The 18,039-nt window shown below is 39.8% G+C and overlaps 1 protein-coding gene across 2 annotated transcripts in view; it reads left to right on the top strand.

The window, feature by feature from the left end:
• The first annotated feature begins 1,008 nt into the window (after positions 1-1,008).
• The window catches only part of HTR2A (5-hydroxytryptamine receptor 2A), a 67,420-nt gene continuing 50,389 nt past the window's right edge, over positions 1,009-18,039 (top strand). The window contains exons 1-3 of one of the 2 annotated variants that reach the window (XM_019748071.3): positions 1,092-1,549; positions 1,990-2,731; positions 5,735-5,935. In XM_019748071.3, the coding sequence (XP_019603630.2) occupies positions 2,320-2,731; positions 5,735-5,935 (613 nt within the window). In that variant the 5' untranslated portion in view covers positions 1,092-1,549; positions 1,990-2,319. Of the gene's footprint in view, positions 1,550-1,989; positions 2,732-5,734; positions 5,936-18,039 lie in introns of both variants that reach the window. The other variant, XM_074329958.2, reaches the window with a different exon arrangement.

Here is an 18,039-nt window from a genome sequence, read left to right as displayed (position 1 = left end):
GGGGGATGCAGAGGGGCGGGAGGATGGCAGAATGGCAGTGAAGGGGACGCTCATGCTCCAACCAGGCAACACATGATGTAGCCTTTAACCAAAGAAGGGTGAGCTGTGGGCTGGAGGAGAGGCTACTTGAGAAACATGTATGCAGAGGTGACACTGGAGACTAAGTAAGATCTGGCACTGAGAATGAAGGAAGAGACGGAGGTAGGCCACTTGTCTGAAGAGATGGTGATCCCGTTAACTGAGATTGGTTGGAGGGAAGCACTGAGAGGTGGGCAGGGCAATGGGTACATGAAAGAAGATGCTGAGGTCAAGATTGCCTGAGCTGCTGAAGGAAGCTGGATATCTCGGTCTGAAGCTGAGGGAAATAATCTGCTAAGAAGGTACAGATTTGGCCCCAAACATGTTGAAGGCATGAGAATAGCTGATTTTGTCTAGGGAGTATGTAAAGGGTAAGAAGAGAAGATAATGATGGACAGAAATTTAGAAAAACCCAACTATTCAGGAAAAAATCTATTTTCTCATCTATAAAAATAAGGAGCTATGGATGTGTGTGTACACATCCATCCACACACATATCTGCCTTGTTTAGAAACTGAGAAGGGGCTTTCTTACAAGGAAAGCAGGCTCTCCAATGTTATCTCTAAACAACCAACTTACTCTCTTCTACATGTGAGGTTTTGAATTACTTCTACATGGTGTATTTCTGTTGAAGAAAATAAGCTATTTGAACAGTATATGTATGTAATAATAAATTGAAATAGTACTAATAGTTTCATAGTTATTGGCCAAGATCTGCTTGACCACTGAGTGCTCAAGCTGCCAACGTCAGTAATCCCACTTCAGGCATAAGAATGTGGGCTTTGAATGGAAGCGCCTCGTTTACAGAGGGCACTCTCCCAGGATATACCATTCTCTAGCCTTATTTTCATGCTCTCTCTTCACCCTAATAAATATCCCAGTGCAGCTTACCTGCCTTAGGAATCTGTACAAAATGTGAATTCTCCAGTTTCTCTCTTTTAAAAACAAAGAGAAACTTCCCAGCGTTAACGTGTAGCAAAAAGAAAAAACACACCAGCCTATTCGATCCACCCTGCTGGCTGTTGCTACCTTGCAGTTTATGACACACAGATAGAGGGAGGTCTGACGATGTGAATGAGACAGCCTGAGAGCTAGCTAGTCCATTCCCGTGGAAACCACGCGACCCTCGGTGCAGGCTGCTCTTCCTACTTGGCTGTGCGATTTCTTTTGTGTGACTTTGAGAGGGGCTTGTGAATGATTCTAAATGTGTGCCTCGCTGAGGCAAGCCGCCCAGGGAGGGAGTGACCCAGCTGAGCGGGGGCAGAGAACGCCAAGGCGGGCTTCGCAGCACTGGAACTGGCTTGACCCTTACATGCAGTTTTTGAAGTCAGCAAAACAGAAATCAAATTACTATCATATTATGCTGGTGGAAGCTCAAGGAGAAGGGACTCTATACCAGCTTATTTATTATGAGAGATGCAACGAGTTGCAGAACAGCAGTGTGTCTGATGTGAGGACCCTGAAGACAAATGTAAGTTCTCATCTTCTCATGCTATATTTTATTGCTGTGTAATTTTCTTTCTGGCTTGAAATCATGCTTGGCCAAAATGTAATCATTTCACAAGGAGAATTTCTAGTGTGGAAAGTTGTTAATCTTTGCTTAAGACTTTTTTTTGTCCCCTTTTATTAACTAAGCAACATAATACAAGCTGAAATTCCCGGCAGCAGCTGTGGCAGTTCAGCCTAAGACTGAGAATTATAACCCAAAGTACATCCAATTACTCTGGGATTAACACTGAATGTATTTTTAATTGACTTTCTTAATGTAGAAGGCATACAGCCCTGCTGTTTTGGATTGCATGTCGTTTTAATACAGCTGTGGCTAAGCTAGTGTGATCAGCGTAACCAACAGAATGAGACAGAGCTAAACGAGATTCCTGGTAGTTACAAAACTTTTCTGTTTTTGGCCAGGATCACATTTTTCTCCCCAAATGCTCAAAACTCTGAAACCTCTATGCTAAAAGTTCATTCTGCCTTTTTGACCTTGCTTTGGAACAAAAAAAAAAAAATGAAACCAAGCAGAAGACTCTACTAAAATTGTGAAGGAAGGAAATATAAAGAGCCACTGCAGTTCTTCAACTACTGTTGTAATAATGGGAGGAAAACAGCCAACCAAAGGAACCCAGCAGGTACACCAGCTTCAGTGTGACGGAGTGTGGGGACATAAAGATGGATGGTGAGCAGAGCCTATTAACTTGTTAGTTTTTCTACACTTCATCTGTTACAAGTTCTGGCTGAGAAATGGATATTCTGTGTGAAGAAAATACTTCTTTGAGCTCAAGTACGAACTCCTTAATGCAACTAAATGATAACACAAGGCTCTACAATAACGACTTTAACTCTGGAGAAGATAACACTTCGGATGCATTTAACTGGACAGTCGACTCAGAAAATCGAACCAACCTTTCCTGTGAGGGCTGCCTCTCACCACCATGCTTCTCCTTACTTCATCTCCAGGAAAAGAACTGGTCTGCTTTGTTGACAGCTGTAGTGATTATCCTAACCATTGCTGGGAACATACTCGTCATCATGGCAGTGTCCCTAGAGAAAAAGCTGCAGAACGCCACCAACTATTTCCTGATGTCACTTGCCATAGCCGATATGCTGCTGGGTTTCCTTGTCATGCCTGTGTCCATGTTAACCATCCTATATGGTGAGTGGCATTAGTTTCCCAACTATACCCACTGATGATAAAGAGCATGTGCATGTCATTAGCAGATGAGCCGGGGCTCACGAGACCAAGTAAACACAAGGCTTTGCTGATAGACAAGGGTCTACCATGTAACTCTAGTTACTTAAACTTTACTCTTAAAATGAGGTTTCACATATATAAAAACAGGCAACCTATTATCTGTGGTCACTGGTGCGTTTTGTGCTTTGAAACAGGTACCTTTTATGTAGCAATGATTATAAATGTCCCAATACAGTCATAAAGCAATAACTTAACTGTCATTCTGAATCCAGTTTATTTTCACTCCTTTATATTCACAAATATTACAGCCTTCAGGACAGAACACTTTTATCTCTGTCACACAGTTTTCAGCACTTCTAATGGAGTAGTAAAACCTTCCCAATTATCTTGGAGCATTTGCAGAGAGACCATTAATGGTGCAAGTGGGTTTAATGTTAAAATATGCAGAGTCCCCATTAGAATAAATGAATTACTCCAGTTTTAATTGTTCCCTGCCCAGAGAAGCAAATTTGGAAGTGGGCCTTTGAATTATACCCTCTACTCTTTAAAAATTCATATGCATAAAATCCTCCAGACTGGTATGGAGGAGGGTGGAAAACAAATGGGAAGAAATTAATCTTGCTTTCTTCTCAACAGAGTTTGAAAGAGTCAATCCTCTCAGCAAGTCAGCAAACACTGGGGCGGTTTTAGCTGGGAGCAGAATGTGATATTCTTTCCAAATTATGAGTAATACGGCCAGATTTCTCCAGAGAGAGACAGAGAGAGAAAGACAGAGAAAGAGAGAGAGAGAGAGAGAGAGAGAGAGAGAGAGAGAGAGAGAGAGAGAGAGAAGAGAGAAGAGAAAAGAGAGAGAATATGACTATTGAGACTGCTGACACAGACACATCAGCAATAACCCAGAGCTAGAAACAGGTTAGGAGCACGGTCATTAAAAGAGGATTTTCTGGCCAAGACATAGAGGCTAAAACAATAATCAATCCCGCCCTGAGGAGTGGGAAGGAGGGAGGTGAGCAATGAAGAACAGGTGCCAGTTTGCACAGAGTCCATAATGCTCATTGCAAAACCAGCCCGTCCCCACACCCCCACACTTGACCACTCAAATGTCACACCCAGATGATTTCATTAAATTGGCCTGTCATTTCCCAGACATTCTGGAGAGGTCCTCGCTTCCTAAATCCCTACCCTGCTCAAATGCAAACTCCAGAGGTGGGGGATGACTTTCACAGTGCAGGTCTGGAAACTAAAACCGCGTAGAGAGGCTAGGGAAGACTCCGAGCGGCAGGTGTCGGGGCAGGCATCCGCCGCTGGGTTAGGAAGCTCGGACTGCCCGGGCGCCTCAGGCGCCGGGTACAAACGCACCCCCTGGCGGCGGCTGGCCGCTTGCGCGAAGCCGGTTCCTGACCTGAGTGAGCCCCTCCCTGGACTGGTCCTCCCAGACTCCGCAGGGTGAGGAAATGCCCCCTCCTTATCCCCACTGCGGAAACCCAGACTAAGGTCTGCGGCTGCCTCCTTCCAAAAAAAACGCCTCTAAGAGCCAACATCAGTTCCGACCAGGCAGAGCATGGCTTCCGCCCAGGCGCTGCTAAGGAAAAGGCTCTAGTTTTAGCACAAGCTCTTTGCAAACGGTAAGAGTGAAAGGCACTAAGTTAGGCTTGTATCCTGCAACCTTTTTACTTTCTTAAATATTAATGGTAGCATTTTGGTAGAGTATATTTGCAAATGGAGAGTTTGTTCAGCTTTATGGGTCTGGAATATTGTGAAGAAAGGTGGTCTTTATAATTTTCCTTCTCACATGCACACAGGTCTAACACCATTGCTTATACTGCTATCAAAACTAATTCAAGTTTATATAACCATTTGATCCCCTCAAAAGAAAAACAAAAACAGGACACTTTGCTTATGTCCATAAGGCATGTCCCACCTTCCTAATATAGCAAGTGACCTCTTTCAGGGGTTCTCCCAGTGGAATCGCCTGGAGAGCTTCAAAACATTCACTGTGGGAGACCCACTTCCGCCCACCCTCCTGGCCATCAGGACTTCTACAAAGCTCTCCAGATGATTCTAATGTGGAAGCCAGGAAGTGAGAACCACTACCCTAAACAGCAGTTGCCAAAGTGGGGTCCCAGCAGCATTAGCACCGCCTGGGAACTTGTTTGAAATGCAAATTCTCCTGCCCCACTGCAGATTGACAGAATCAGAACCCCATAGGCGCAGTCCACCAGCCCCATTTTAAGAAGCATCCAGGAAGATTCTGCTGCTCACTAAATATGACAACCCCCGCACCGAAACAATTCTCAGAACAAGAACACCATGCTTTTCCTCACCATTGTCTTCACTTTTCCCCACACAAACCCCAAATTTGAGTTTAACCCCCAAAGCATTATTAGGTAATTATTTTTCACTTTTACAGGTAAAGACATATTCCCAATCTGGATTTTTAATCATTTATACATTCACACCAATAGCATTAATTGAGAGACTACTAAATACCATCACAGGGTAAGACTGAGCAGTTACGGTAATGACTAAGGGATGGGCCTAATAACTCAGGGAACCTACAATGTGTGAGTTATGTGAATAAGTAATAACAGTACACTGTGAGGTGCTTCAGTAGAGGAGCCCAAAATACATCATACCTTATGATCTAAGTAATTAAAAAAAAAAAAGTAGGTTTTATTAGGCAGAACAGAGTGAGAGAAACCCTAAAGAGAACCTGAGTTTAGGCCAACACACTGACATAATCCCAGCCAAAAGAAAATTTCAAACCTGTGTTCATCAGCCAGTGAAATCTTATTGTACTTAACCACAGTTGCTATCAGACTTTTGAATTATTGAAAAATATCTTATATTGCCCTGTGACACCACTGCACCTTTCCCCAGGGTGGAAACTGTTGCATCAGGGTATAATCCACACGCCAGAGGCAGCACAAGGCCACGTACTGACACTAAACTTCTGCGTCGTAGGTTACCGGTGGCCTCTGCCTAGCAAGCTCTGCGCAGTCTGGATTTACTTGGACGTGCTCTTCTCCACGGCCTCCATCATGCACCTCTGTGCCATCTCACTGGACCGCTATGTTGCCATCCAGAACCCCATCCATCACAGCCGTTTCAACTCCAGAACGAAGGCATTTCTGAAAATAATTGCTGTTTGGACCATATCAGTAGGTAAGTGGGAACAATATTTCAGGGTCCCATTTGAAATGACAGTTCATGCCTTCCAAGGAGAGTTGCTCTCTTTTGTTGCACTGAAACCTGAAATCCTGAATCTATTGTTTAGCTTATTGCAAGATATGTTACAATATAGTAATTATCAGATTTGCTTTAGGGAAAAAAAAATACATTCATGTCACTGGCTGACAACATAAATTTGTAGTGCTTTGCACAGGCAAGAATGCATACACCAATAGAGTCAAAATCAGCAATAACTGTGCCATAGGCACCTCCAAAAACATTTCCCCCATTTACACTTTCAAATTCACTACTCTGAATCTTGAGTTTCCCAGAGACTTCAATGTTTACAGTCACTGGACTTGTGGTCAGTATAAGAATACAGAGCCCTGTACTGGAGAATGCAAAACTTCTGGGAGCTAGAGAAGGTACCAGGCCCTATCACTCAGAGGGAGAAGGTGAGGACAGAGGAAAGTGTCAGGACTTGCTCATGGAGCAAGGCATTGTAGGCCACCCAGCGCCTCTGCAGCTCTTGCTCCGTTCATGACACCACACACCAGAGGATTTTAACCTGCTTTGCTTAAGTTGATTACATTCATTCACCTGTAGCCTGTATTGATCTTCTGTCACATACCTAAGAGTCAGGAAAGCCCAGGTAATGGAAGCAAAAGGGGCAGCTTCCAGGCAGCTAAGTCAATTGCGCTTGTCACCTCAGAAGGTTTAGTCTGTAACCAAAAATTCCCTGGGATTTGTTTTAAAGTTGCACAGCTTTGTAGGCAGAAACACTGCACCTGCTTATCGCCACATGGGTGTCAGTATCTCCTACCCTGAGAGACTACGGGATTTGATGAAAGGCTTGACATTGAGTGAGTCTACCCACAGCTTTGTAATAAAAATGCAAATTAGTAATAGCAAATACAATATAATATTTTGGGTTTCAGTTCCTATTGTTTGCCTTGCTGCTTAAGATGTAATCTGCAGAATCGGTAGCTCCGTTCTATAGGTGAGGAAATTGGGGTTTAGAAAGGGAAGTGACCTGTGCAAGACCCACCTTAGTACAGCAAAAGACTTTGATTATGATGGGAACACTCACAAATTACATTTGTGTAATTTTCAACATTTTGAAAAATCTTATCTGTTTTCCATTTTAAACTTCACATTACAGTCTGAGAGAGACAAAAGATCTTGTTGTACTTATCTGATGGGTGAAGGAAGCAGACAGAGGATTTGTGCCTTGTTGGGTCGCCTCCAATTAGCAGAGCTAGTACTCTAAGCTTCCAGCACCAAGCCCTGCTCTTACTTACTTCTGAATGTACCTCCTGTTTTAGGAAACAGTTTTTGCTCCCCCAAATGCTTGTGGTTTCTGGGCCTGTGCAATCTTGGACTCATTCTACCAGGAGCAAGAGAATAAAGGAATAGTGATTCTCAGTCCCGGTTGCATATAAGAACCCCTGCGGAGCGTAACAGGTCCATAGTAGGGCTGGGTGAGCCTAAGGTACAGCGAGGGTTGAGGACCACACGGAGACAGACTGGCAAAGAGAGAGCTGCAATTGGTTTTAGAATTCCCGTTTGATTCTTTTTATAGATTCCAGTTCTCTGAAATAATTTTCCATGTTTTCATCTATTATGTATATGGATATATGAGTTACCCGGGGATTGCTATTTTCTGGAGTCTTTTTCCTCTTGGTTCTGTCAGTTAGTATGCCTGGTCATTTTGTCTTTTTTCAATTGAATACTGAACACTGTAAAAAAAATTGTGGGTACTGTGTTGGTGTTCTCTTTCTTCAGAGAAGAGTCCTTTCGCTTTAGCAGGTAGTTAGAATAGGTCTCCTTAATCTGGTCAGGGACTGAGTTTATTTTAGACTGATTTTGTGAACACTGATCTGTTTTTCAGGTTATCCTTAAGCCCAGGGTATATTCCCTTCACGACCTAAGGTGAAAGCCTGGGGTACGCCCCATTTTGAAGAGCTCAGAACTCCAGTTTTTGTCTCCTCAGCACTGTAAGACTGCTGCTGCTAACTCTTTACTCAGCCTCTCAGTCTGTCCATCTAAAAAAAATGGTGAATGCCTTGAAGTGAAAGGCAGCTCACACTATCACCATACTTACTTGTTCTTCCCTTCACTCCAGAAACTTAACTCCTGGAATCCTGACTGCTTTGTTAGCCCTACTCCCCTGAGACAAAGTTTTGGGACTTGAATCTGCTTTATTTGATACTGCTATTACTATAGCTCCTCCTCTTGGTTTGAATCACTCCAGTGGATCTTTCCTAGTCTCTTCATTTTTAAATATCTTTGTTCCTTTGTTTTTATGTATACTTTCACCAGTAATTTACAGATGGATTTTTTTAAAGCAAAATCTGGCAGTCTTTGCCTTTGATCATGAAATTCAGCCTGTCTGCTTTACTGTGACAATGGACATAAACTGTTTTATTCCTCTCATCTTATTTTAGGTTCACCGTATATTTCTCTTTGTAATAGTTCATCTTTTTTTCCTCCATTTTATATGTGCTGATTTATACAATGTCTTCTTCACTGCCTTCACCACATTCTGGTTAGTTTGACTTTTTACTTGGCTTTTCCATTCCTTTCATGATTATAGTCCTATCCTGAATAGCCATCATTACATTGATTTCTATTAATATATCTAAAATAAATAATAATTCCACTAAGTTGTTTGATTTCCTCCTTCACCATGAGTCCCAATTCATAGGTTTTAGGTTTTTCCATAATTTGAAAATAATCTGGTGGTGCAATTAGTCTTTTTAAATTAAAAAAAAAAAATGCAGAACTCATAAAGAAACATATAGACAGAGCTGACTATCTGAGAAATTGTAAGTTTTATATGGATAAAATCAATATAAGCAAAGTCAAAAGAAATATATTTCAGTGTATATGAATAACAGGGTGATGATTGATCTCCTTAACATACAGAGAACACCTACATTTTGATAAAAAAATGAAAAGACAACAATGCAATAGGGAAATAAAAAAACTATATGAACTGGCAATTCACAGAAACATAACTTGAAAACAGATAATAAAGATTATGAAAAAACATTCAGCCTCTTTAAGTCATGGAAATATAATTTAAAACAATAATGCAATACCATTTTTTACCCATCTGATTGGCAAAATTAAAATGAGTGAAAACACCCAGTGTGGTTTGGGATGTGAGTTGTTTGTTCTTGGACAATCTGGCAAAACTTATTAAAATTTAATCTACCAGTCCCACTTGAGAGAACCTGTTCTACAGAAAAATAAAATTACATGTAAGAATCTTTAATACAGCAATTTTGGGGACTATCAGAAAAGTGGAAAGGTTGAGTTATGGCTGGATATATTGTTTTTATCTAAATTACTGAATGTTTTGCAGCTCTTAAAAATATTGCCTTGAGGGTATTTGATATTCAACTGGAAGAATGTACATGATGCTAAGTGCAAAAATCAAGTTTTGGGGTGGTATGCATGGTCTGAGCCCATTCTGGTAAAATAATAATACTAATAATATATGGAGATAAATATGCATTAGCACTGAGAAACTGTTGAAAGACTTCACAGTTGTCAAGAAAGTGAAATTCGCAAGAATGGCAGGATTTTTTTATTTCCCCTTACATACTTCTGTAGTTGTGTCACAAACATCATGATGATGATGATGATAAAGTATATTGGATGATCAAGAATGAAACAGTTACACCTATATGGTGGGAAAGAAGGCTTCGTGGAGGAGGTGGCTGACCTTCAAAGTTTGCTAGAACACAACAAGTGGCCTACCTTGGTAACCACATCATAGATTACCCAAGTTTCCTTGCACTAGTTATTTCTGAAATTTGCTCCTACTAATACTGCTACTAGCTTGGTCACTTTACTTTTGTCAAGGCTCCCATTTAATTCTGAGGAAAATCAATATAATTACAAATCAGTTGTGTTTTCTATTTGTGAGCTTTTCTGAGTAAAGCGGTAATGACAGAAAAGACTGAAACATTAAATTAAGAATGATCCCAAGATTCTCTGTGGATTTCATTTTCCCTTCATCAACCCAATTCCTATGATCAGAAGTAACCGTGACTTTACTACAATATATAAAGTGAGCAAACACTTCCTCACGATGATTGCCTTGTTAATGCCATATGAGAAAAGAACATAGAAGCTACTGATTCCCCAACCATCTTTAGCAGGTAAAGCTATAGATCAGATGAAAAAAGTGAAGATGACTATTTTCACATTGTCATATTTTGACAGGCAAGCAAAGACACCAATTTAAATTTTCTTGCACTTATTTCATATCAGAAATATATTTGCAGCTCATGGGGTAATTTTGAAGTATCATGGGTCTAAATAGAAAGATTTTTTTTTTTCCCCTCAAGGATAAGCATGACCACATATTTTCATATAATACCGTGTTTCCCCGAAAATAAGATCTAGCCGGACCATCAGCTCTAATGCTGATGGTCCGGCTAGGTAAGATCCAGTATTTATTATATTATATTATATTATATTATATTATATTATATTATATTATATTATATTATATTATATTATATTATATTATATTATACCTGGTCTTATATTATATTAAAATAAGACCCAGTCTTATATTAATTTTTGCTCCAAAAAAACTCATTAGAGCTGATGGTCCGGCTAGGTCTTATTTTGGGGGAAACACGGTAAAAGAAAAGAAAGGCAAGCTGTGTCACATTTATTTGGGGTCTTTGCCTTCCCACACTGTGACAACAGAGCATAAATCCTAAACTAAATGCTTAAGTCACTGGGTCCAACCTCTGGCCTTCAGTGAAGTCAAAACTCACCTTCTTACTTAGACAAGGTAGATATATAAAGCTTTGGGGGACAGTGAAAATGATGTATCTCACTGTCGTTTTAGTTTGTAGTTTTTTATATAGAATTTTGAGTATCTTTTCATGCTTATAGGCAAATTTATATTCTGTTTTCTGTTGCTGTTGCTCAGAGTTTTTGCTGTAGAACTTAATGGTTATAAGCAAAATGTCTGGCATTACTAGTCCTTTCCCTTACAAACTGTGTGACCTTGGGCAAGTTACTTACCTCTCTGCACCTTAGGATCCTGATGAATAAATGATGATAGTAATAGTACCTACTACATGAGGTTGTTTTAGTGATTAATTGAATAAATATAGTGTTAGTGTCATAAGTGTTATAAGTTTACATTATTCAACTCTTTTTCTGTAAAGTTTTTGTTTTTTTCCTAACATAAATTAAGGGAATTAGCTTTTTTTCTGTGTTTTCACACCTTGTCTATGCATTCCCAATGTGTTACTTGTCACTTGACGTTGCTCATGGTGGCTTTTTCCACATAGAGTTTCATTTTTATAATATCTTTATAAATATCCTTTCTCCTATACTGCTTCTGAATTTTGAATCATTACTAAAATTGCCTTTCCCACTGCAAAGTTATAAAGGAATTCTACCACATTTTCTTCCATGACTTTTATGGTTTTGTTTTATATGTTTAAGTCTTTAAACCAGTTATAATTTAATCTGTGATTTAATTTAATTTTTTCTACACAACTCTTTATACCAATACCACTTATTTCTCCATTTTGTTTGATATGCCACCTTTATTATATACTGAGTTCCCATATATACCCAGGCTTATTTTTGCACTTTTTCTATTCTGTTGATCAGTCTAGTCATTCACCTATAGCATATTTTCAATTGAAGATATATAATTATGGCTTTATTATCTCTTACATCTATGTCTTAGTATTCCCTCATTGTTCTTTATTTTCACAATTTGACCATTTTCAGTTGCTTCTTTTTGAGTTTTAGAAACTCAGCTTCTATCATCTTTTATCTAGTTCCAGGAAAAAAAAATAATTGCTTTTTTTAATTGGAATTGCATGTAACTTTTTTAATCAACTTTTTAGACTTTTTGGCTGGAATACCCATGTACTTTTTTTGACCCGTTTTTCCCCTTTTGTAAGTAGCCTCAAATTCAATATGGAGTGAAGTGAACATATATAAACAAATATAACTACTGAAAATTTTAACACTTAGGGTTAAAAAAATCGCATGCACATTTAGGTCCATGAGGAATGATAGTTAAATATATATGCTTAATTTTTCTATCCTCCCGTATCGTCTGAAAAAAAAAATTGCTTTGAAAAATACAAAATAAATGAGCTGAATAAAATGGGCTCAGAACCAGATGATATTGAAATGGCCCTTCTGCTGAGCCACAGTCCCAGTTCCACTGCCTGAAACAAAGATCCACGGAGGCTACTTGGGACTCTCTCCTCTGGAACCGTACAGGTTTATGTCCACCTCCCTTACAGCCTAAAAGTAGGTTTCAGAGACTCATTAAGCAACCAGGAGAGGAAGGAACTGGGTTATCCATTCTCTGTCCCACTGCCTGGAGATCACATTGTAGTTAAACACCTAGAGGACACAGAAGGAACCTTATGGAGATTGAGTTCAACTCTCCATTCCCTCAGTTTCTCTATCTTCGTGTTTTCTATCCTGGGTGAAATGAAATATTCTCCGCTCTCTTATCTTTCTTTTTGCCCTGCCACACTGTGTTGTCATACCCAGAGGTCCAGGAGGCAGTGTCCCAGCCTGCAGGGAAGTAGACCGTTGTTCAAGAGCAGGGAAGCTCACAGCCACATGGAGAGAGTCTTCTGTCCTTTTCGAGGGTATTGCGGCACCAGAGAGCTGCCAGGTGGCCAGCCATGCTGTCACTGCCCTGAAACAAAGGCTCTGCAGGGCCACTACTCACTCCGCCCACTGCCTTCTCTCATCCTTTGAGTGGAGCAATCTTTTTCCTTTCTGCTCACAGGTGCAGGAGAATAATTTAGGGACATCTCCCCTGCCTGACGAGCTTTTCTTATACTTTGGAACATAACATCACAGAAAGGCTGTGCTCTGGGAGGACATGTCCTTGGTTGTCCTTCAGGATGCTCGCCAATGGGTATGAGGCTGTTTAATGGCCCCAGAAGCTCAGAGCCTGCCAGAGTGACAGCTGACTTCTCTCTGCATGGCAGACTCTAGCCATAGCTATGGGACAACATGCTCAATAAAACAGCAGTTAGGAACATACACTCTCCATGGCCACTGGACACTGGTTGGGAAAAATTAAGAAATGATCCAGTCATAAAGAAGAAATGCTCTATCCTTTGTCAGTCTGTTGATCTGGCCTGCCTCATGGACTATGAGTTTCTTTGCTCTTTGGCTCATCGTTCTTTTAAGCAGGAGGAGGAAGTGGAAGAGGGATAGGACTCGGACACTTGTTTGCTTCTGGCCATTTAAAGCAGAGGACTAGCATCCATATACTTCCCCCTCCTGCCCACCTCCTGCCCTTGGGCTGTGCCAGGAAACTGCACGCTGTGGAGGCTTCCCTTTTCTCCGAATCTATCCATCCATTCCTGGCCAGAAGATAGGAAATTTCACTAAGTCAGGAGCTGTGGCAGACCATCTGATCAATTTGTTATCGCAAGCACCCCTAATGTCTTTGTACCTGCTCCTTCCTTGGCTTACCAAAAGCCCAACCCTGGATCATTCTGACAACGAGCCTTTACTATCGTTGCAGTCATGTCACCAAGAGCTGCTAGAGGAAGTCGCACACAGTGTGTATTGGACGGCACCGCATATCTGGTTTCTAACCTCGCCTGGACTGTCCTCTGTGCTGTCAATCCTTTGGTTTCTCATTAGTGGATTTTTTCAAATCTTTTTCCTCTGTGAGTCCCCTTTTCAACCTCAGATTGTCATTCTCTGAGCAGATGACCTCATCCCCGTCTCTAACAAAAGGGCATCAAGCGCAATCCCCCTTTTTTTTTTCTACTTCTACTTTCCATTTCCACTTTCAATGTCCAATTTCCAAATGGGATTCCGAGAATACCCAAGTTCTTCTCTACTTCCCAATTTTTTCCTAAACAATCTTCCTTGACTCATCCCCATCCATCTCTTTCCAGTTTATGTTAATTCCCCCTAAATTGTCTAAGTTTGTTTGCTCCATTTTATCACCTCTCATTCAGGCCTCAGAGCACCATCTGGCTCTGACCTCCCTCTGTTTTACTGTTCTTCTCAAGGTCACCAAAACCTCCCTGATTTCCAGTCAAATCCAAAAGACTTAATTTCTATTTTAATAATATATTCAGGTAATACATGAATACATTCTCCATGTGAGAGAGTCAAACAGCTCAGCTAATAGAGAATACAAAGTGAAGTTGCCCTTCATCCCTTTCTCCCTCTCCAGACCAGCACCACATCACTGTGCTGACCTTGAACCTCCCTGTTACTGGTCAACGTGGAGCATAAGCACGAGAGGAAGGAGCATTGCCAAGCAAAGCTCCCTCAGATTTCGTCCCTTTGAGAATGCCCCTCAATCCTCTTCTGTTTGTATATCCTTTGACTCTGTGTTTGCATTTCAAGCTGTTCTCTCCAAACCCTACTGACGTATGCTGCAGTTTCTTTCTTATATTTGTTTTGGCCCTTTCTTCAAGTTCTGTTTCTCTCTAAACCAGGTCCCATCTCTTATCTGTCTTCCAAAGATTCCTCCATCATTTGTGATATACTACTGAGATGAGACCCTTTTCCTTTTCATGGATTGTTAATTTATTCTGACCAATGTGTTTTATCTTTTTTAATCATTAAATAGAATTTTAGGAGTAAGGTAGTAGAGACACATGTGCTTGGATACTATCTTGAGCCACAAAAAAAATTTATATGTATATATGTGTGTGTATATATATTTCTCACTCCTTATTATCCTTTTATACATTTATGTTTAATTCTGTAGATTGATCTCTGCTCTTGAAACTTGTCACCCACGCTTGGCTCCTTCCCTCCCTCTCTGTTGCTTTTGCAGACTCCTTTTCCTTAAAATGGTAGTATTTTATTCTTTAAATGGTGGTATTCATTGGAGATCTATTCTCCATCTTCTCACTTTTTGTTCTCCCTGCTTTGGCTGAGTTACTTCCGTTTCCATGGATTCAGCTATTAGAAGAACATGGTGAACTGACCAGTCTATAGTCTGGCCCACAGTGTTTCCCCAGCGCTTCAGACGCCTACATCGTACTACCTGACGGACACTTCTAGCCAGAAGTCCCACAGGAAACTCAGTCTTATCAGATCAAAAACTGTACTATTGTCTGCCATTTCTCCTCCTGAAATCTCTAGCTTAGAGTATGGTGTTAATATCTACTCAGTCACTAGACACCCAGTATTGATTCCTCCCTTTCCTCACCTCCACATCAAAGCACTTGACTAGTCCTTTGGTTTTTACTTGCTAGCTATTTCATAAATCACTCTTTCCTTTCCATCCAACCCTCACCGTCTCTCTCCTGTGCTACTGTAAACATTTTCCTGTCTGCAGGCCGTTTGCTGTCATTCTCCACCTTGTCACTGAAGTCAACCATATCACATACAGGTTTAACTAAATCACTGTTCTTTTGGAAACCCTTGAATCACTTCGCTGCCAGTACATTACAGATCCCTAAATGAGAGATTAGGCCCCTATAAATATGATCCCTGCCCACACCTCTATTTCATCTCCTAACATACTTTGCCTCACATTTTATTCTTCAGCTACAATAAGTTGCCTATAATTCTTGTCATTTCACCTTTGTTTTTGCATCTTCTGCTTCAGATGCCTTCTCATCTCTTTACCTGGCTAATTTCTACTTTTTAAAATGATTTTCTTTTAATTTTCAGTTATAGTTGACATTCAATATTATCTTAAGTTCAGGTGTACAACATAGTGATTATACATTTATACAACTTACGACGTGATCACTCCTATAAAACTAGTCCCATCTGACACCATATACAGTTATTACAATATTATTGACTATATTCCTTATGGTATACCCTACATCCCTGTGACTATTTTGTAACTACCAATTTATACTTCTTAATCCCTTCCACTTTTTCACCCTGCTCCCAAGCCCCCTCCCATCTGACAACTATCAAAATGTTCTCTGTATCTATGAGTTTGTTTTTGTTTTGTTCATGCGTTTATTTTGTTCTTTAGATTCTACATATAAGTGAAATCATATGGCATTTGCCTTTCTCTGTCCGACTCACTTCACTCAGCACAATACCCTTTAGGTCCATCTATGCTGTTGCAAATGACAAGATTTCATTCTTTTTATATAGCTGAGTAATATTTTTTTGTATATGTCTACTACCTCTGCTTTATCCATTCATCCATTCTGGGACACCCAGGTTGCCTTCATACCTTGATCATTGTAAATAATGCTGCAATGAACATATGGATGCATACATCCTCCCGAAATAACATTTTAGGTTTCTTTGGATAAATATCTGATGTGGGATTAGTAGGTCCTTCTTTGTCTCTTGTTATAGTTTTTGTTTTAAAGTTTATTTTGTCTTATATAAGTATTGCTACCCCAGCTTTTTTTATTTTCCATTTCCATTTTCATGAAATATCTTTTTCCATCCCTTTACTTTCACTCTGTATGTATCTTTTGATCTGAAGTAAGTCTCTTGTAAGCAGCATATGTAAGGGTATCTTTTTCTTATCCATTCAGCCAAACTATGTTTTTTGATTGGAGTATTTAATTCATTTACACTTAAAGTAATTGGTGATAAATATGTAGAAATTGCCATTTTATTATTCATATGTATATCTTTTTTCTTTTTTCTTTTTTTTCATCTTAAAGAAGTCCCTCTAGTATTCTTTGGAATATTGGTTTGGTGATGATAAACTGCTCTACCTTTTTCTGGTCTGGGAAGCTCTTTATCATTTAGAATCAAAGGTTAGATAATTTCTACTTTTCTTTTGGCATCACCTCCTCCAGGTAGCCTTCTTTACTTCTCCCTTCTCTCCAAGAATTAGGTACTTGCCCTCCTTTGGTTCTTCCATAACCCTTCCATGTATTATCTTTTCACATATTGTATCATCTGTTTATTCCTCCACTAGATCATGAGTTCCCAGAGAACAAGAAATGAAAAGCAAAATGAAAAAGTTACAGTTCATCTTGAGCCCAAATTATTTAATAGATAATGCCTATCCAGGAATGCATGCATACAAAAATTAATTCTAGAGTTTGACACTGAAAGCACCTTTAAGAAATTTTTATTTTCTTGTGTACTTGGTTTCAAAAACCTACTTTTAGATAGACTTTCATATAAATTATGGGGAAAACAAACATTTATATAAAAATAAACTAGTTTTATTTTTCTACTTTAGACCAAAATGTTATAGCTATGATAAATGCCTAATTCATAGGGTCTATAAGAAGGAGACGTTGGTGCATTTTCCCCCCACCAGCTGGTGAGCTTTGGATTGGAATTTTAAGACTTATTTGTAAAATATATGAGAACTGTCTTCCTCTAAGACAGGTTCTTTCGTGTCAGAATCTACATAGCATCTCAGGGTAGTTTCCAACTAAATTGGCTTTTTAAAAATAGTTATAAGAAGGGGTGTAATGTATCTCCTGGATGGTTCATGGGTCACATGGGCAGGATCGTACCATTGCAGCTAGTTATCAATGGGGTCGCCACATTCTACAGTCCAGGCATCAACTTTGTAAGTTCAGATTTCTATTTTTCCCCCTTATCCAGGGATGATCATACTGCGAGAAGTTGACTTACATGAGTCAAATTCCAATAAACTGACTTATTTAATATGTAGGTGATATATACCCATTTCCCTGGATCCATTCACCTACAAGAGACATTCCTCCCTGATAGAGCAATCCTCTCAGGAGGCCATAGAAATAGCAACATGAAGCTAGTGAGGGTCCACAGTGAACCAAGAGCAAGTTCTGTGAGAGACAGAGTGAGGCACACAGTGAGGATTGAATAAAGGTACAAGCAATTTAGCAGAGGATTTGATGCATACATTTTCAAACTTTTCTTAACATAAATTAAAATATAAGTATACAGCAAAAAGCTTCCAGTCTAATGGAGAAAGACTAGCTATAACAGAAAACAGTATTTGCCATTATAATAAAAATGCAAAGAACTTAGCAGAGTTGGGGATGAGGAATGGTTGTATGAAGAGGGAGATGTTTGAGTTGAGCTTTGAAAGATGAGCAGAAGTTGGGAAAATAGAGATTGGGAGAGAATTTTCCAAGATGAGAGAATAATGTGCGAGAAAGACATTA

The sequence above is a fragment of the Rhinolophus sinicus genome, chromosome 16 (genome assembly GCF_057876585.1).
Source record: "Rhinolophus sinicus isolate RSI-liver-muscle chromosome 16, RSI-T2T, whole genome shotgun sequence".
Classification (NCBI taxonomy): Eukaryota; Metazoa; Chordata; class Mammalia; order Chiroptera; family Rhinolophidae; genus Rhinolophus; species Rhinolophus sinicus.
The sequence above is the reverse complement of the archived record's forward strand: the minus strand, read 5'-3'. Positions and strand labels throughout refer to the sequence as shown.